Source organism: Mobula hypostoma, chromosome 4, assembly GCF_963921235.1.
Source record: "Mobula hypostoma chromosome 4, sMobHyp1.1, whole genome shotgun sequence".
NCBI lineage: Eukaryota > Metazoa > Chordata > Chondrichthyes > Myliobatiformes > Myliobatidae > Mobula > Mobula hypostoma.
The window spans coordinates 97,075,470-97,096,960 of record NC_086100.1 but is presented as its reverse complement, the minus strand read 5'-3'; the positions used below and the strand labels follow the sequence as shown (position 1 = coordinate 97,096,960).

The 21,491-nt window shown below is 44.1% G+C and overlaps 1 protein-coding gene across 2 annotated transcripts in view; it reads left to right on the top strand.

The window, feature by feature from the left end:
* The window catches only part of thap4 (THAP domain containing 4), a 67,731-nt gene extending 51,421 nt beyond the window's left edge, over nucleotides 1-16,310 (top strand). The window contains exons 5-6 of one of the 2 annotated variants that reach the window (XM_063046232.1): nucleotides 5,355-5,496; nucleotides 6,951-16,310. In XM_063046232.1, the coding sequence (XP_062902302.1) occupies nucleotides 5,355-5,471 (117 nt within the window). In that variant the 3' untranslated portion in view covers nucleotides 5,472-5,496; nucleotides 6,951-16,310. Of the gene's footprint in view, nucleotides 1-5,354 lie in introns of both variants that reach the window. The other variant, XM_063046231.1, reaches the window with a different exon arrangement.
* Nucleotides 16,311-21,491: the final 5,181 nt, after the last annotated feature.

The window sequence follows — 21,491 nt, the reverse complement described above, 5'->3', positions numbered from 1 at the left end:
CAGAAGTTACGAAGGTAGTTGGAGGAGCAGGTAGTGCTGAGGGGGAAGCAGGCGGTCTGCAGAAGGACAGGTTAGCAGAATGGGCAAAGAAGTGGCAGCTGTGTATGGTCATGCACTTTGGTAGAAGGAATAAAGGTGTAAACTATTTGCTAAACAGGAGAGAATTCAGAAATCAGACATTAGATTAGATTATGAGGACACGCAGTCCTCTTTTATTGTCATTTAGTAATGCATGCATTAAGAAATGATACAATATTCCTCCGGTGAGATATCACAAGACACAGGACAGACCAAGACTGAAAAAACTAACAAAACCACATAATTATAACATATAGTTACAACAGTGCAACAATATCATAACTTGATGAAGAACAGGCCATGGCACAGTAAAAAAGTTCAAAGTCTCTCGAATGTCCCACATCTCACGCAGACGGGAGAAGGAGGAAAACTCTCCCTGCCATGCCCGACCACAGTCTGACTCTGAGTCATCCGAAAACTTCGAGCCTCCGATCAGCCCTCCGACACTGAGTACTGAGCACCATCTCTATCCGAACGATTCGACCTCAATCTCGGTCGCCAGCAGCAGGCAAAGCTGGGGATTTGGGGGCCTTCCCGCCGGAAGATTCTCGATCGCCCAGTAACGGCGGCAGCGAAGCGGCGTTTCAGAAATTTCTCCAGATGTTCCTCTGTGCTTTCACGTCTGTCTCCATTAAATCAGAATTATCCACGGCCCCTATTTAACAGATACAATATCATCTTTACTGGAGAGCTGCGCGCGTGCGCGCGTCGCGCTGCTATCTTCTTCTCCCGCCTGCAAAGGAACTTGGGAATTCTCGTGCAGGTTTCCCTGAAGGTTAACTTCAGCTTGAGTCAGTGGTGAGGAAAGCAAATGCAATGTTAGCATTCATTTTGAGATGACTAGAGTATAAAAGCAAGGATGTAATGCTGAGGTTTTATAAACATTGGTAAGACCACACTCGGGAGTACTGTGAGCAATTTTGGGCCCCTTATCTAATAAAAGATGTACTGGCATTGGAGAGGGTCCAGAGGAGGTTCATAAGAATGCTCTCGTATGAAAGGGTTAATGTATGAGGAGTGTTTGGCTCTGGCCCTGTTCTTGCTGGAGTTTAGAAGAATGAAGGGTATCTCACTGAAACCTATCGAATACAGGTTTCCCCCGCCATCCGAAGGTGGAGCGTTCCTATGAAATGGTTCGTAAGCTGAAATGTCGTAAAGCGAAGAAGCAATTACCATTTATTTATATGGGAAAATTTTGTGAGCGTTCGCAGACCCAAAAATAACCTACCAAATCATGCCAAATAACACATAAAACCTAAAATAACAGTAACATATAGTAAAAGCAGTAATGGTATGATAAATACACAGCCTATAAAAAAGTAGAAATACTTTTCCACAATCATTACGGAACTGTTCTCCGTAGCGAAAATCTCACGCAAGCGCTGTTGGCAAGAACACGGCGTAAGCACTCTCCAGTAACCTTTAAGCTATGAAGCTGCTGAATCATACCAAATAACACGTAAAAACACACAGCCGATATAAAGTAGAAATAATGTATATACAGTGTAGTATCACTTAATGGAACTGGAACAGCGCCGAGCACACTGATGATGGTGTGTTAGGCTGAGTCGGAGTTTGGGTGGTGCAGTGGCCCCCACCCTCCAGGCCGCCGAGCGATACATTGCCGTGAAGCACGCAGGGGTCCAGCAGTAGCTGGGAGGCACACAGCACATCTTTAAGAAAAAAGCCAAAATAAACAAGCCAATTAATTAGGTGCCGCCCGACACGTAACTGTTGGCCCAGATCAGTGCCGACTTCCGATTGCATTGTCTCTGATCTGGGCCGACAATTACATGTCGGCGGTACCTAATTAATTAGCATGTTTATTTAGGCTTTTTTCTTAAGGATGTGCTGTGTGCGTCCCGGCTACCGTTGCATTTTCCGTGAATCGGTATCTGTCCATGGCCTGGGTGTTGGGGTGGTGGGACACTGGGGTGTCATCTCGTCGTCTGTTTCCATTAGAACAGGCAGCTCATCTTCTCCTATGACTGCCCGCCTCGATGTCGAAGGTCGAGGTTCGTCGTCTGCTGTGGCTGATGTGGAAGGCTTGCTTGACTGCTGAGCCTCGTGCATTTCTCTATCACACAGTTCATACAGTTCTTTAATAAGGACTCAAACCATCCTGCAGATATCTCCTAAACCGACATACCCTTTCAAAATTAAAGTCGTACTTTATCATTACTCATTCGGTTTCGATTGTTATCTTTTTTTCTTCCAATTGCATCAGCTCTTCATCTGTCAATTCTTGCTGATGGGATGCCAAAACCTCTTTAACATCATCTTCGTCAGCTTCCACAAGCCAAACTCACGTTGTCCTTACTTCATTCACCACGATGAAAATGCTTAATTATGTCTAGTTTTACCGTAAGTGTAACACCCTTACAAGCTCTTTCAGGCTTTTCTGATACCTTAGAACTCATCTTGCAAACGGCTGCTCACAGGCACGTGTTTAAGCAATGCCGTTCCAAATCCAAGGGAGAGCAGCTGCTCGGGGCGCGCTCTGCCTTTTATCGCGCGCTGATTTTTTATTGCGTGCTGAATTTTTTTTCGTAACAGTGAAAACACCTTCTGAAAGCAAAAACAGGGTACTAATGTAGGTTTTTCGTAACAGTGAGATTTCGTAAAGCGAGCGTTGGAAAAGCGGGGGACACCTGTATTGAAAAGCTTGGATAGAATGTTTCCTTTAGTGGGGGAGTCTAGGACCAGAGGGCACCACCTCAGAATAGAAGGATATCCCTTTAGAACAGAGATGGGGAGTAGTTTTTTTTAGCCAGGGAGTGGTGAAGCTGCAGAATTCATTGCCACAGACAGCTCTTAAGACCGGATCATTTGGTATTTTAACTCTGAGGTTGATAGGTTTTGTGAGTAGTAAAGACATTAAAGGTTATGGGTAGAAGGCAGGAGAATGAGGTTGAGAGAGATAATAAATCAACCAAGATTGAATGGTGGAGCAGACTTGATGGGCCAAACAGCCTAATTCTGCTCCCATGTCTTATGCTGTTGCCTCACAGTAGCAGCTGGATTTTGTTTTCTGTCAGCTAGTCCACCTGTCTAAAGACTTTTCTGTAATGAGTACAAGGTAGTGCACTGCAGTGCAAGGCGGGAAATGCAACATTCCAGAAAGACTCAAGTTGACTACATGTCTTTCCTACTTTTCAATGGTTTAGCTTTTAGAAACCATCAGTCGCCAATGTAAGCTCCTGGGGCACATCTACAAAGTAGTGAAATAATTGATGGCATTCTGTAGCTTCTTGACAAAAGAAAAAAAATACAATCAAAGTTAACGGGGAGGGTGTGGAGGGCATAATGAAGAGCTGGGGATTCTAAAATCATCACTTTAGTTCTGAGCCGTGGAATGTACACAACACTCGTTTGCAGCGCTTGCCCGTACTCGCAAACGAGTCACCAAAGCTCATTCACGTTCAGCACACACACTCTCATGAAGAATGTACTTCACCTGGTAATAACTCCTGAAATAGATCATAAGATGCAGGAGGGGACTTAGACCAGTTGGCCCATTGAGTCTGTTCCACCATTCGATCATTGTTGGTTTATTTTCTCTCTTAACCCCACTCTGCTGCTTTCGTTGGTCTAGTGATCCGAAGGTCGTGAGTTCGAACCTTGGCTGAGGCAGCGTGTTGTGTCCTTGAGCAAGGCACTTAACCACACATTGCTCTGTGATGACACCGGTGCCAAGCTGTATGAGTCCTAATGCCCTTCCCTTGAACAACATCGGTGGCATGGAGAGGGGAGACTTGAAGCATAGGCAACTGTGGTAATGAATTCCAGATTCACCACCCTCCCACTAAAGAAATTCCTCCTCATCTCTGTTCTAAAGAGACCTCCAACTAAATAGTGACTGAAAGGGTTAACAGAGCAATGAGGCAAGGAATAGTTAAGAGAGTGCAAGGGTGAAAGGTCACATATGAAGTTTGTCCTTTAGGCCAGGCAAACCACAGGATACAGGAGAGTAAAAGGACTTCTAAAACTATTAACACAGCAACAAGGAGTTCTTGACCAGCTGGACAATTTCAGCCTCTCAAAAGGCATTAAATATGAATGACTAATGATAAGTTATCTGGCTTTATGGGGTTTGAAGATGTATATTCTATATTAAAACCTCCTCTGATTTAAAACATCAACTACTTGCAACTCAGTGGAAAAGCCTGCGTGCTGTTTGTCCATAGGCATGTGAATAGATTGCTTGCATCTTAACACCGGTGCATTGTGTATTGACTCTGTTAATTTAATGTGCTGGCTGGTGGCGTAGTGGCATCAGCGCCGGACTTCGGAGCAAAGGCTCCTGAGTTCGAATCCAGCCGGCTCCCTTGCATGCTTTCCATCCGTGCTGGGTTAAGCATCGAGCTAGCAACTCGGCCTCGTAAAACTAAGAAAGCCTGCTTAAAAAAATGCTGTCATGACAGCGTCCCAATGACTCCACCCGGAGTTAAGGGGTTTCTTCTTCTTCTTCTTCTGTTATTTAACACCGTCTGCTTTGTTCAACACCCCAGTGTAGATTTCATTAAAGAAGAATTCTGAGTTGAGCCTTCCCAGTTAAGCTTTGTTCACACCAAAGGAACTTCTGTGTTTATTTTTGTCCCACAAAGGATTTAACATAGAAAATACTTTTGAGACGTAGCTGCAATTGTCAAGGTAAAGACAATATAAAATGGAGATAAAATACAAGAGTTGTTAATGGCAATTGATTCATCTTCTAGAAATGTCAGTTAAGATGGGGAGAGCCCCTAGCTCATTGCGTTCGTTCAGTGGGATCTTTAATGCTCTGAATTATGTGAGCAGACATGTGGACTATTGCTTTAAAATTATACATAAAAAATTAACCTTACTGAATACGAGGCACTGGATGTCAGCCAGGATCACATTTGAGTTTTGGAGTGTGACATCAATCCTTCTGATGTGAGAATGAGACAAGCCAGACTATTTCCTGCTGGCATCTTTCCCAATTCTGATGAAGCATCCTAAACCTAAAACATTAACTCTGTACCTCCTACCTGATGGTAACAGTGAGAAAAGGGCATGCCCTGGGTCCTAAAGCTAAAACACTAACTCCGTTTCCCTTTCCACAGATCTTCCTGACCTGTTGAGTTTGTTTTTCTTTACAGGTTTCCAGGTGCTGCAGTTATTGTGATTTTTATTTATCAAAAATGAATTCTTGATCACTGTATTTTAGATAGAAATGCTTGTTCCATATCTTTATTTTCATGCAGTATCCCTGCTGTCAATAACCTTTCCTTGATTTGTATTTTTACTTTCAGATTTCACGGACATTCAGACTCACAAAGAAAGGGAAATTGGAGCAAACTGTTTTCATGGCAACTGAAAAACAACCTCTATTGCAGCATCTGCATGTAACCTATACACGCAGTTCCTAACAAGGTGTATGTAGAGTAAGATGAGGTACAAATGCTTTCCAATTACAGTGTAGCCTCGTTATGGACATTTAGAATTGATTGTTTGACCACAGGAATGGAATTTACTATCTGTTGTGTTCATTTTACAAAACAGGGAATGTCTCCTGATTTTATGTGTCATCCTTATGAGGGGACGATCTTTGAAAGATTGTTGAACAATTGTAAGAACTTTCTATTGAGTTAATGGCAAGAAGTGACAATCAGAGAAACTTGTGTAATGCTTTTGTCTCGCCTTCCCAGACAAAGAAGGTTTTATGTACCGTTCACTGGTTAGAAATCAGGTGATCTATAGATAAATTGGTATCAAGCAATCCTGTGCTGCTCGGTTACATCTGTCACATTGAAGCTCTCTTTAATTGACATTCATTCTGGGCTTTGTCTTGGGTCTTGATTCAGGTCACACACAAGGCCTCAAAATGAGGAACTGGTATTGCACTCAATAGGTAATTATACTTCACAACTAGATTCCACTGCTCCCAAGCATCTAATCTAGATGGACTCCATTGCTGGCATACTATTAACTGCAATAACAGAAACTACCTCAGCCCCACTGGGTAAAAGGATGAAGTTGCTTCTCATCTCAGTGCTAAATGGTTATCTTCTTGTTTTGAGACTGTGGCCTCTAGCTTTAGACGCCCCAGTCAGAGGAAACAGCACCTTTCATCCACTATGTGAAGTCCAATATGATTTTTTTGCATGTTTTGATTAAATCATCTCTCTTTTCTAAACTGTGCAGAATACAGGGTCACTGCTGAATATTCCTTCATGGGGCAATTCTCCTGTTCCCCACACCCCAGTTTCAGCCATTCCTGAGGTCAATCTGGTGAGCCTTGTTTGGCCTCTTCTACTATTATTATATCAATCCTTTGGTTGGGAGATCAGAACTGTGCACAGCAGTCCAAGTGCAGTTTCAACAGGGCCTTATAAGGAGGTGATCCTTTGAGGAAGTCAGCTCATTAATGTATCAATCATTACAAAGCTTGAAAATTACTAATGAGAGATAAGGCCATATTAGGCACCTTAGTTAGTTTCTTTGTAATCCATAGGATGTTTATTATGCTGTCAAGATAATGTTACCAATGTAATATATGTTCAGTAGCTGTGTGGTCTAGTGATAATGTACCTTTTCTTCAACGGACTCATTCCCTGGGGGAGATGCTGCCACGGTGATTATTGACAGTGAAGACTGGATTGCAAGTGAAAAATTCATGAATAGGTTAAATGTAAGTGGGAACGATTCTGAGCTAGAGAACCTTTACTAGAACTTGGAGCAGTCAGTAAATTTAATGATTCATCCTTTATTGTGTAAATAAATATCTACAATGTCTCTAGAATGATTCAAATAATGTTTTCACCCTTATCTGATAGGGTTCTCAGTTGAGCTGATGATAAAGCTTTTGGTGGATTTCCTAATGGAGCATTCAATGACTTATTTAACAGGGACTCCCTGCTCATGGAGGGGCATTTGAATCGACTAACATGGGACAGCATGGCAGAACAATAGTACAGCGCCAGAGACCTTGGTTCAATTCCACCACTGTCTGTAAGGTGTTTGTACATTCTCCCTGTGACTGCTGGGTTTCCTCCAACATTTCAAAAAGACATTTGGGTTAGTAGGTTAATTAATCACATGAGTGTAATTGGCTGGTATGAGCTTGTTGGGTTGGAAGGGTTTGTTACCGTGCTGTATCTCTAAATAAATTTTTAAAAATCCATAACAGTTCAGAAGTGCACCTGATGCATTGATAAGATGATCCCTACAAGAATCATCCACTGGGACACTCCTCACCCAAAAACATGAAGAAATTGCAAACTTGCATTTGGGTAAGCTGATTTGGAAAACCGAGATCTCCATGCATACAAGTTGCTAAAAACCAGTGTAAATGTACGAAAAGTAATGAAGCAAGCTTATGAAATGCTGGCTTTCTCTTCAAGAGTAAAATTCAAAAACTGAAAATGCTAGAAATATTCAGTGGGTCAGGCAGCACTCGTGGAGGGAGAAACAAGTTGACGATTTTTTTAAATCAAGTATGTTTTAAATTGCAATGATGGGAGGAGTGGTGAGGGGGGGAAAGGTAGGTTTGCAACTCAAACCATGTTTGACTTTCACTTTTAGCTGTTCTGATAAAATGCGACAAACCTGACACATTAATTTTGTTCCCCCTTCATGGATGCTGCCTGACCTGCTGTGTACTTTCTGTGTTTAGTTTCTATTCCAGCATTCTAACATCTGCATTTTTTTTTTTGCTTTTGGAAAGATTGTTACCTTGATCACACCTTATCAATGTTTGGCAGATTTGAATAACTGATACCATGGTTAAAAGGTTTACATTTATTAAACTGGGCTGCATTAACCATGTTTCCTTTACTTTTGCCTCGTGAGTTTAGAAAACTTTAAGGTAATCTTAAGGTATTTAAAATGATTGAGAGATTAGATGGGATAGGTAGAAAGAATAGTAGGGAAATTCTCAATGAATGGAAACATTTATCTACATGATGGTTTCAGTGCTCCAAAAGGCTATTAATTTAGAGTCAAGGCAGGGGATTTTGGGTAAGGGTAGTGAAAAGCTAGCAGCAAAGATGGGTTAGTGGGTATGTTATACAGTAAATCTTCAATAATCCAACACACTTTCAACTTTGGTGCTGGACTGGCAAAATATCTGGACTATTGCATTTAACTGGAATAGTCATTACCCCTCAACCATCAGGCTCTTGAACCAAAGGGGATAACTTCACTCAATTTCATTAGCCCCATCATTGAAATGTTCCCACAACCTATGGACTCACTTTTAATGACACTTCATCTCATGTTCTCAATATGTATCGTTTATTTATTTACAATTATTTCTTTCTCTCTTGGATTTGCACAGTTTCTTGTCTCATGCACACTGGATGATGCCCAAGTTGCTGCAGTCTTTCACTGATTCTATTATGGTTATTATTCTATTATGAATTTATTGAGTATGCCCACAAGAAAATGGATCACAAGGTTGTATATGGTGACATGTATTTTGATAATAAATTTACCTTGAACTTAATACTCCAAAATACTTTAAATTTTCTACTTTTATGGATGCTTCAGTAGATCACATTAAATTTTGCAGCTAACTCTGAGCTAAAAGAGAAAGAAGGCCCTGGTGTTTTTAAGGGTGCTTGGGAACCAGGAACAGTTAGCCATGTGCCAAACCATCAATACTTCCAAATGATCATATAATATTACAGGATATTTATGTGTATAGATAAATCAGTATTGAATTGAATGGTGTTAGAAACTTGAGGGACACACGTAGAATTAAACCTCTGATGTTAAATGTATCCACCTGGATTAGTGAAGAACATTTCAAACCATGATCCAAGAGCACTGGCTTTGTATTCCTATCATTCGTTTCACATAATATATGAACTACCTGTACCTTAATCATCTCTACCACGTTCCTTGGGATGGTCTTCCTATCTTGAGCGGAACTTTGTAATACAAAGGGATTTGGTGCTGCTGTTACATGAAGCACAAAGTTAGCATATAGGGATAACAACTGGAAATGAAATTTTGTTCCTTATTAAGTGGGGTATGGAGTTTAAATATCAAGAAACTCCATACCTCCTTTGTGCCCCAGTGCAATAAAGGGAGCAAAAGGAATTGGCACCTAACGAGCCAGATGTCAAGCCACTGAGTATTGGATTCTCTAGGTCATCTTAGACAGAATGATAGAGCGGAGGAAGGGGAAAACAGAAATAAATCTAAGACAGTGAGCAGTAAAGATGTCAGGAAAGACAGGCAGGTGATGGGTCAAATTTGCAGCCATTGGGATGAGTTGCAGTGCAATCAAAGCAAAAAGTACCAAAAACTGGTCTTAAGGTGTTATACTTAAATGCACGCAGCATAAGGAATAAGGTGGATGATCTTGTCATACAGCTACAGATTGGCAGGTATGATATTGTGGCCATCACTGAGACGTGGCTAAAGGTTGCATGTCTCTGGGAGCTGAACGTCCAAGGATACACGGTGTATTGGAAGGATAGGAAGGTAGGCAGAGGGGGAGGCGTGGCTTTATTGGTAAGAAATAATATCAAATCATTAGAAAGATGTGACATAGGATCGGAAGGTGCAGAATCTTTATGGTTGAGCTAAGAAATAGCAGGGGCAAAAGGACCCTGATGGTAGTTACATACAGGCCTCCAAACAGCTGCAGGGATGTGGACTACAAATTACAACAGGAAATAGAAAAGGCTTGTCATAAGGGCAGTGTTATGATAATTGTGGGGGATTTTAACCTGCGAGTAGATTGGAAAAATCAGGTCGGCACTGGATCTCAAGAGAGAGAATTTGTAGAATGTCTGCGAGATGGCTTTTTAGAACAGCTTGTTGTTGAGCCCACTAGGGGATCGGCTGTACTGGATTGGGTATTGTGTAATGAACCGGAGGTGATTAGAGAGATTGAGGTGAAGGAACCCTTCGGAGGCAGTGATCATAACATGACTGAGTTCACTGTGAAATTTGAAAAAGAGAAGCCAAAATCCAATGTCGGTATTTCAGTGGAATAAAGGAAATTACAGTAGAATGAGAGAGGAACTGGCCAAAGTTGACTGGAAAGGGGCACTGGTGGGAAGGACGGCAGAGCAGCAGTGGCTGGAATTTATGCGAGAAGTGAGGAAGGTGCAAGACAGATAAAAGGAAGAAATTTTCAAATGGAAAAAGGGAAGTCAAAGTTAAAGCAAAGGAGAGGGCATACAAGGAAGCAAAAATTAGTGGGAAGACAGAGGATTGGGAAGTTCTTAAAAGCTTACAAAAGGAAATTAAGAAGGTCATTAAGAGGGAAAAGATGAACTATGAAAGGAAGCTAGCAAGTAATGTCAAAGAGGATACTAAAAGCTTTTTCAAGTATATAAAGAGTAAAAGACAGGTGAGAGTAGATATAAGACTGATAGAAAATGATGCTGGAGAAATTGTAATGGGAGATAAGGAGATGGAGGAACTGAATGAGTATTTTGCATCAGTCTTCACTGAGGAAGACATCAGCAGTATACCGGACACTTAAGGGTGGTAGGGAAGAGACGTGTGCGCAGTCACAATTACGACAGAGAAAGTACTCAGGAAGCTGAATAGTCTAAGGGTAGATAAATCTCCTGGACCAGATGGAATGCACCCTCGTGTTCTGAAGGAAGTAGCTGTGGAGATTGCGGAGGCATTAGCGATGCTCTTTCAAAAGTCGATAGATTCTGGCATGGTTCTGGAGGACTGGAAGATTGCAAATGTCACTCTGTTATTTAAGAAGGCGACAAGGAATCAAAAAGGAAGTTATAGACCTGTTAGCTTAACATCGGTGGTTGGGAAGTTGTTGGAGTTGATTGTCAAGGATGAGGTTATGGAGTACCTGGAGGCATATGACAAGATAGGCAGAACTCAGCATAGATTCCTTAAAGGAAAATCCTGCCTGACAAACCTATTACAATTTTTTGAGGAAATTACAAGTAGGCTAGACAAAGGAGATGCAGTGGATGTTGTATATTTGGATTTTCAGAAGGCCTTTGACAAGGTGCCACACGAGGCTGCTTAACAAGATAAGAGCCCATGGAATTACGGGAAAGTTACATACATGGATAGAGCGTTGGCTGATTGGTAGGAAACAGAGAGTGGGAATAAAGGGATCCTATTCTGGGTGGCTGCCAGTTACTAGTGGTGTTCCACAGGGGTCCATGTTGGGGCCGCTTCTTTTTACGTTGTACATCAACGATTTAGATTATGGAATGGATGGCTTTGTGGCTAAGTTTGCTGATGATACAAAGATAGGTGGAGGGGCCGGTAGTGCTGAGGAAACAGAGTCTGCAGAGAGACTTGGATAGATTGGAAGAATGAGCAGAGAAGTGGCAAATGAAATATAATGTTGGAAAGTGTATGGTTATGCACTTTGGCAGAAGGAAAAAACGAGCAGACTATTATTAAAATGGGGAGAGAATTCAAAGTTCGGAGATGCAACGGGACTTGGGAGTCCTTGTGCAGGATACCCTCAAGGTTAACCTCCAGGTTGAGTCGGTAGTGAAGAAGGCGAATGCAATGTTGGTATTCATTTCTAGAGGAATAGAGTATAGGAGCAGGGATGTGATGTTGAGGCTCTATAAGGTGCTGGTGAGACCACACTTGGAGTACTGTGGGCAGTTTTGGGCTCCTTATTTAAGAAAGGATGTGCTGACGTTGGAGAGGGTACAGAGAAGATTCACTAGAATGATTCCGGGAATGAGAGGGTTAACATATGAGGAACGTTTGTCTGCTCTTGGACTATATTCCTTGGAACTTAGAAGAATGAGGGAGGGCCTCATAGAAACATTTGGAAAGTTGAAAGGCATGGACAGAGTGGATGTGGCAAAGTTGTTTCCCATGATGGGGGAGTCTAGTATGAGAGGGCATGACTTAAGGATTGAAGGGTGCCCATTCAGAACAGAGATGTGAAGAAATTTTTTTAGCCAGAGGGTGGTGAATCTATGGAATTTGTTGCCACGGGTGGCAGTGGAGGCCAAGTCATTGGGTGTATTTAAGGCAGAGATTGATAGGTATCTGAGTAACCAGTGCATCAAAGGTTATGGTGAGAAGGCAGGGGAGTGGGACTAAATGGGAGAATGGATCAGCTTATGATAAAATGGCAGAGCAGACTCGATGGGCCGAATGGCTGACTTCTGCTCCTTTGTCTTATGGTCTTATCTTCAGAGAGCACCTGTTTAGAGACACAGAAGGGACTGAAGGTGCTGGAAATCTGAGAGCAACACAAAACGCTAGAGAAATTTGGCAGGTCTGGTAGCCTCCATGGAAGGTTGATGTTTTGGACTGAGACTTGCGTTGGGTTAATATGTTAACTTCAGGAAGGGGAAGGAGAGTGAACATTGGGGATCAGCAGTGGAAAGCATCAGCAGCTTTAAATTCCTGTGTGTTAACATATTGAATTACCTGTCCTGGGCCCAGCATATAAATCTTTAATTATAAGGAAAGCGCACCAGCATCTTTAATTTCTTGCAACACACATCAAAGTTGCTGGTGAATGCAGCAGGCCAGGCAGCAATTTTGATGAGTGTTGCCTGAATTTCCAGCATCTGCAGAATTCCTCCTGTTTGCATCTTTAATTTCTTGGGAGGTTAAGGAGATTCAGCTCATCTTCAAACACTATCAAACTTGTACAGATGTACTGTTGAAAGCATCTGATTAAGGCATCATGGTAGTATAGCGGTTAACATGACGGTATTACAGTGCGGGGCGTTGATTTCAGTTCTCATGTTATGTGTAAGGAGTTGTAGTTCCTCCCTGTGAGTGTGTTGGTTTCCTCTCACAGTCCAAAGACATACCAGTTAGGAAGTGAACTGGTCATTGCAGCTTGAAGGGCCGTAAAGGCCTGAGCTGTGCTCTGTCTCTAAATAAATAATATATCAGGGTCTAACATGGCAATTTGAATACTCAAGAATGTAAGAAGCTACAATGTAAGTAGTCGATTCTGCCAGTATGTCATGGGCACATTCCTCCCCACTAATCATGGTATCCAGACGAGGCAACAAGAAGACAACATCATCCAAGACTCCCACAATCTGAGCCATGCCATCTTTTCACAACAGCCATTGGGCAGGAGATGCAGAAGCCTGAAGTCCCCTACCATCAGATTCAAGAACAGCAACTTCCCTTCAATCATTTGGTTCTTGAACCAACTGGCAAAATCCTAACCAGTTTAGCAAACTAGAGCCAATTTTAAAAGAAAATGGATTTTTTTGTTCTAATTGTTTCCTTGTAAAATTGTTTGTTTTTCTTGTGAATGCTGCTTTCGTGTGGCTGCTGCATTTTTCCGTTGGCCCTATGCATTACCTGTATTTGTACAAATGACAAACTCGACATTGACTTTGCTATGTAAATTTGTTATTTGTTTCTGGTTCTACATATTTTGCTGATTAGATTTGCCTTTGAGGCAGTTAAACAGTTTTGCATCAGCTGTTAACTTTGTCCCTCCCTCAATTACATCATGTGGACGATAATACGTGACAGCCTTGCATTGCCCAAACCTGGTGCCTCAGTCAGCAGTTAAATGCTTTCTATTCACTTAACCATGAATATGGTGCCTAGTACTTAAAATAGCTTCAACTTCACATCAACCTGAAACCTATTATGACATAAAAAAATTGATTTTCAGAACAAAACTTTACAGTTTTCTTACAGATTGTGAGACTAAGATTGCAATTTGGATTTATTTATCACGCACACAGTGAAATGCATCGTTTTTGTTAACAACCACCACACCTAAAGATGTGCCAGTGGCAGCCCGTAAGCGTTGCCTTAGATTCTGGCACCAGCATAGTATTCCCACAATATTCAGCAAAACAACACAAGCAACAACAACAAAACAAAACAGCAGCATCAAATCAAACCTCATTCCTACTTTCCCACCAGACAGGCCCCCAGTTCCGACCTTCCCACCCAAACAGGCCACCACCGGGCCTCCAGTCCTCTCAGACTTGCAAACATTGGGCTTCCAAACCTCCAGTCCCTTGCCCAGACTGGCAGACTTCGGGCCTCCAATTACCCCAGGATTCTCCAATCATGGGAATTTGATCTTCAGCTCCAGACTGGCCAATCACGGGACTTTGACCTTCGGGCCGCAACTTTTGGATTCACCAATTACAAAACTTTGACCTTCGAGCCTCTGACTACCCCAGGACTCACTGATCATGGGACCTTTAACCTTCAGGTCTCAACTTCTGTGCTTGCATGAATCTCTAAGCACTGGCCTGGGGAATCACCATCAGTTGTACCTCCTTCTGGAATGGACCACTAACCAATGACGCGCTGTTCTCCATCGTTGGTGCTTTCTGATCTGGCATCTGGAATTTCTGGCCTTCGACCATGAAGTACTCTGTCCCCGGGCTCCAAACACTGGCTCCTTCTCCTGACCTCTAACTCCTCCTTATCCCTTCCCTAAACCCTAATCTGACTCAGTCCTCCCTGTGCAGTCCCCAAAAACATCCCTACTGGCCTAAAAAATGACTAACTCTCAGCATGCCCTGGATGTATTTAATGGGAAATATATTCTTCAGTCAGTATTTTAGATCTGTGAGTGATTTGACATTGATTGTTCTTAGAGTGTTTGTACTAACGATAGCCTGGACTGTCTCGGTTTTTCCTGTGCAACAACTTGTAAATAAAATTGGCTACTAGTTTTAGCCTGAACAAAGCATTGATAATGTAATCCTGATTGTGTTTTCTTACATGCCACGTACAGTTACAGCTGTCCTTTCTTTGTTGTTGCCAGAATTGTGTTCCTTCAATTTCATTTTCGGGGTGTGGACATCACTGGCAAGCCGATTGTTGGGGAGTCAGCTTCTTGAACTGTTGCTGTCTTTCTGATGAACTTGGTCTCGGTGCTATTGGACAGGAGTTTTGGGATTTAGGCCAGTGACTTTGAAAGCATCAGGGTTGTGTACCACTTGCAGGAACCTGTAAGGGTTGGTGATCCAATGTCCATGCAGCTCTTGGTCTTGATGATTGTGGTCACGTGTTTGGAAGGTACTGTCAAACTCTTGAGTAACTTCTGAGTGTTTTGTAGAAAGCACACACTGCAATTAACTTGCACCAGTAGTGGAAAAGGTGCCAATCCAGTAGGTTGCTTGCCCATGATGGTGCTAAGCTTCTTCAGTGTGGTGGGAACTACAATCATCAGGCTAGCATTCCATCGTGGGCTCTTGACTTAGTAAGTTACTGAGGAGGATTCTGAGGGATAAGGTTTACCTGCTTCTGGACAGACGGGGTTGATTAGGGGTAGTCAGCATGGGAGAACCTCTCTTACAAACAACGGAGTTTATTGATTCAGTAAGGCATTTGAAGAGGTGTCATATTAGGCTGCTCGCGAAGGTTAGATCACATGGGATCCAAGGAGAGCTGGCAAACTGGACAAACAAATGGCTTGATGGTAGAAAGCAGAGAATGTTGCTTCTCAGACTGTGGGCCCATGACTAGTGGTATGCCTTGAGTTGCTGCTGGCCCATTGCCTGGTTAATGTACCATACGTTTGCAGTTGACACTAAAATAGTGATGGAGTAGACAATGGAGGTGGTTATCAGAAATTACAGAATGATCTTGATCAGCTGAGGAATAGCAAATGGAGTTTAATTCGAATTTGCAGTATGTGGAAAGTCAAATCTAGGAAGGACTTTCACTAGGGTCTTGGAGAGCTTTGTAGAAACGGGGTGCCTGGGAGTACAACTGTATGGTTCCCTGAAAGTGGAGTCGTAGGTAGACAGGGCGGGTGGTGAAGAAGCCTTTTGGCATGGTGGCCTTTATAAGTCAGGGCACTGAGTGTAAAAGTGAGGAAGTCACCGTGTGGTTGTACAGGAAGCTGCTGAGACTGCACTTGGAATATTATGTTCAGTTCTGGTCACTCTGCTATGGGAATGAAGAGAAGATTTACAATGATGTTGCCAGCACTCGGAGAGACTGAATTGAAGTCCTCTGGTATTAAGTGCCAGATTCAGGGCCCAACCTGATTGATAGCCCGGGCCCCCAGCAGCGGAGCCTCCCCCATCACTCGGCCCGACCCAGACCCACGGGACGCATCCACCAACCTCAGAGCTGCCAACAACACACTGCATCAATGAAAACCTGGAAAGATGCACTATTTACTGAGGAGGCATGGGAAAAGAGCTGGTCATATTGAAGCTGAGGGGCTTTGGGGTCCCTCTACCCACCATCCTACTAGCTAATGTGCAAGCCATAGAGAACAAGGTGGATGATCGTAAAGGGAGACTCACCTACTGCAGGGAGATGCAGAACTGCTGTGTATTCTGTTTCATAGAACATAGAATAGTACAGCACAGTACAGGCCCTTCGTCCCACATTGTTGTGCCAACCCTCAAACCCTGCCTCCCTTATAACCCCCCCACCCACCTTAGATTCCTCCATATACCTGTCTAGTAGTCTCTTAAATTTCACTACTGTATCTGCCTCCACCACTGACTCAAGCAGTGCATTCCACGCACCAACCACTCTCTGAGTAAAAAACCTTCCTCTAATATCCCCCTTACCTTAAAGCTATGTCCCCCTGTATTGAGCAGTGGTGCCTTGGGAAGAGGCGCTGGCTATCCACTCTATCTATTCCTCTTAATATCACGTATACCTCTATCATGTCTCCTCTCATCCTCCTTCTCTCCAAAGAGTAAAGCCCTAGCTCCCTTAATTTCTGATCATAATCCATACTCTCGGAACCAGGCAGCATCCTGGTAAATCTCCTCTGCACCCTTTCCAATGCTTCCACATCCTTCCTATAGTGAGATGACCAGAACTGGACACAGTACTCCAAGTGTGGCCTAACCAGAGCTTTATAGAGCTGCATCGTTACCTCGCGACTCTTAAACTCTGTCTCTCGACTTATGAAAGCTAACACCCCATAAGCTTTCTTAACTACCCTATTTACTTGTGAGGCAACTTTCGGGGATCTGTGGACGTGTACCCCCAGATCCCTCTGCTCCTCCACACTACCAAGTATCCTGCCATTTACTTTGTACTCTGCCTTGGAGTTTGTCCTTCCAAAGTGTACCACCTCACACTTCTCCGGGTTGAAGTCCATCTGCCACTTTTCAGCCCACTTCTGCAACCTATCAATGTCGCTCAGCAATCTTTGACAATCCTCTACACTATCTACAACACCACCAACCTTTGTGTCGTCTGCAAACTTGCCAACCCACCCTTCTACCCCCACATCCAGGTCGTTAATAAAAATCACGAAAAGTAGAGGTCCCAGAACAGATCCTTGTGGGACACCACCAGTCACAACCCTCCAATCTGAATGTACTCTCTCCACCATGACCCTCTGCCTTCTGCAGGCAAGCCAATTCTGAATCCACCTGGCCAAACTTCCATGGACCCCATGCCTTCTGACTTTTTGAATAAGCCTACCATGTGGAACCTTGTCAAATGCCTTACTAAAATCCATATAGATCACATCTGCTGCACTACCCACATCTATATGCCTGGTCACCTCCTCAAAGAACTCTATCAGGCTTGTTAGACACGATCTGCCCTTCACAAAGCCATGCTGACTGTCCCCGATCAGACCATGATTCTCTAAATCCTATCTCTAAGAATCTTTTCCAACAGCTTTCCCACCACAGACGTAAGGCTCACTGGTCTATAATTACCCGGATTATCCCTACTACCTTTTTTGAACAAGTGGACAAAATTTGCCTCCCTCCAATCCTCCGGTTCCATTCCCGTAGACAACGAGGACATAAAGCTCCTAGCCAGAGGCTCAGCAATCTCTTCCCTTGCCTCATGGAGCAGCCTGGGGAATATTCTGTCAGGCCCCAGGGACTTATCTGTCCTAATGTATTTTAACAACTCCAACACCTCCTCTCTCTTGATATAAACATGCTCCAGAACATCAACCTCACTCATATTGTCCTCACTGTCATCAAGTTCCCTGTCATTGGTGAATACCGAAGAGAAGTATTCATTGAGGACCTCGCTCACTTCCACAGCCTCCAGGCACATCTTCCCACCTTTATCTCTAATTGGTCCTACCTTCACTCCTGTCATCCTCTTGTTCTTCACATAATTGAAGAATGCCTTGGGGTTTTCCTTTACCCTACTCGCCAAGGCCTTCTCATGCCCCCTTCTTGCTCTTCTCAGCCCCTTCTTAAGCTCCTTTCTTGCTACCCCATATTCCTCAATAGACCCATCTGATCCTTGCTTCCTAAACCTCATGTATGCTGCCTTCTTCCACCTGACTTGTCACCCATGGTTCCTTCACCCTACCATTCTTTATCTTCCTCACCGGGACAAATTTATCCCTTACATCCTGCAAGAGATCTCTAAACATCGACCACATGTTCATAGTACATTTCCCTGCAAAAACATCATCCCGATTCACACCCGCAAGTTCCATCCTTATAGCCTCATAATTTGCCCTTCCCCAATTAAAAATTTCCCTGTCCTCTCTGTGATATCCTTTTCCGTGATAATGCTGAAGGCCAGGGAGCGGTGGTCACTGTCCCCCAGATGCTCACCCACTGAGAGATCTGTGACCTGACCTGTCACCGAGACCTGGCTCTCCCCTGCCACTCCCGAATGTGCCATCTGACTGGAGAGATTTTTGATCCATCGGATGGACCGCACGGCGTCTTCGGGCAAGACAGGATGTGGTGTCTGCCTACTGATCAACACTGGGTGGTGCTTGGACACAGTGGCACTGACAACCTCCTGCAGCCCAGATGTGAAACACCTGTCTGTGAAGTGTCATCCCTACTATGCCACGGGAATTCACCTCGGTCATACTGACATTCCCCCCCAGGTAGACATGGAGTGTGCTCTGAATACACTGTATGCCAACATCAGTGAACTTGAGACCAGGTATCCGGAGGCTTTGCTCATTACAGCTGGGGACTTTAACCAAGCCAACCTCAGAAAGGCGCTGCCAAAGTTATACCAACATGTCTCCTGCCCCACTAGAGGCCCGAATATACTTGACCACTGCTACACAGCAGTCAAGGATGCCTACCGTTCCGTCCCACAACCTCACTTCGGAAAATCGGACCACCAGGCCGTACTCCTCCCCCCGGCTTACAAACAGAAACTGATGCGGAAGGTCACGGTGTCAAAAGTAGTGTCACGTTGGACGGAGGAAACGGATGAGGTCCTCCGTGACTGCTTTGAATCGGTGGACTGGTTAGTATTCAAGGACTCGGCAGCTAACCTGAGCTATCACAGACTTTATCTGGAAATGCACAGAGGACTGTGTGTCTCGCAAGACGATCCGGGTATTCCCTAACCGGAAACATTGGATGAATTATGAGGTCCAGTCCCTTTTGAAGGCTAGAGCTGCGGCTTTTAGGTCCGGGGATACCAGTCGCTACAGGGAATCCAGGCATGAACTCCGGAAAGCTATTATGATTATGAAGACACGCAGTCCTCTTTTATTGTCATATAGTAATGCATGCATTAAGAAATGATACAATATTTCCTCCGGTGTGATATCACAAAACACAGGGCAGACCAAGACTGAAAAAAACTAACAAAACCACATAATTATAACATATAGTTACTACAGTGCAACAATACCATAACTTAATGAAGAAGTCCATGAGCACAGTAAAAGTTCAAAGTTTCTCAAATGTCCCACATCTCACGCAGACGGGAGAAGGAAGAAAAACTCCCCCTGCCATACCCGACATGGTCCAACTCTGAGTCATCCGAAAACTTCCAGCTCTGATCAGCTTTCCGACACCGAGTACTGAGTGCCATCTCTAGCTGATCGATTCGACCTCCATCTCGGTCGCCAACAGCAGGCAACGCCGCGGATTTTGAGGCCTTCCCTCCGAAAGATTCCGGATCACGCAGTAACAACAGCAGCGAACTGGTGTTTCAGAAATTTTTCCAGATGTTCCTCTGTGCTTTCACGTCCGTCTCCATCAAATCAGAATTGTCCACGGCCCCTATTTAACGGATACGATATCATTTTTCACCAGAGGGCTGTGCACGCACGGCGCGCTGCTCTCTCTCCTCCCGCCGAGGCAATATCGAGCCAAGTTGGAAGCCCAGGCTAACCAGAGGGATGCGGTAGACTTTGGCAGGGTCTAAATGAGATCACTGGGTGCAAAGAAAAGGCTGGGAATATCAATAACTGTGGCGCTTCTCTTCCTGACGAACTTAACATATTCTACGCAAGATTCGAACAGAAGAGGAGCGTCCTGCTCCCTCCGGATGAACTGGACCTGGTGACATCGAGATTCATCGTCACCGAGGAGGACGTTAGAAGGGCCTTCCTGAAGATAAATCCGAGGAAGGTGACGGGCCCAGATGGCGTCCCAGGACGGGTTCTCCGGGCCTGTGCAAGCGAGCTAGCTGGAGTGTTTGCTGACATCTTCAACTGCTCCTTGCTGGAGTCTAAGATCCCCTCGTGCTTTAAGAAGGCAACGATAATCCCGGTGCCGAAGAAGAGCAAGGTGGCATGCCTGAATGACTATCGACCTGTGGCTCTGACATCAATTGCTATGAAGTGCTTCGAGAGATTGGTTATGGCACACATCACCCACAGCCTACCGGTCAACCTCGACGCTTTGCAATTCGCCTACCAGAGCAACAGGTCAACGGCAGATGCCATCTCTCTGGCCCTACATTCCTCCTTAGAACACCTGGAGAATAAAGACGCATATGTAAAGCTTCTTTTCATTGACTACATCTCTGCCTTGAATACCATCATTCCAAATAAACTGATTCCTAAGCTCCAGAACCTGGGCCTTAGCACTCAGATCTGCAGCTGGATCTTCAACTTCCTCACAGACAGGACCCAGGCTGTAAAAATAGGGGACAAGCTCTCCTCTACAATCACTCTGAGCACCGGTGCCCCACAAGGCTGTGTACTCAGTCCCCTGCTGTACTCACTGTACACCCATGATTGTGTAGCCAAGTTTCCATCAAACTCAATATATAAGTTTGCTGATGACACCACAATTGTAGGCCGTATCTCAGGTAATGATGAGTTTGAGTACAGAGAGGAAATTAAGAACCTGGTGGCATGGTGTGAAGACAATAACCTATCCCTCAACGTCAGTAAGGTGAAGGAATTGGTTGTTGACTTCAGAAGGAGTAGCAGACCGCACGACCCCATTTACATCGGTGGTGCGCAGGTGGAACAGGTCAAAAGCTTTAAGTTCCTCGGGGTCAATATCAGAAATGACCTGACTTGGTCCAACCAAGCAGAGTTCACTGCCAAGAAGGCCCACCAGCGCCTTTACTTCCTGAGAAAGCTAAAGAAATTTGGCCTGTCCCCTAAAACCCTCAGTAATTTTTATAGATGCACCGTAGAAAGCATTCTCCTACGGTGCATCACAACCTGGTATGGAAGTTTTCCTGTCCAAGACCGGAAGAAGCTGCAGAAGATCGTGAACACGGCGCAGCACATCACACAAACCAATCTTCCGTCCTTGGACTCACTTTACACCGCACGCTGTCGGAGCAGTGCTGCC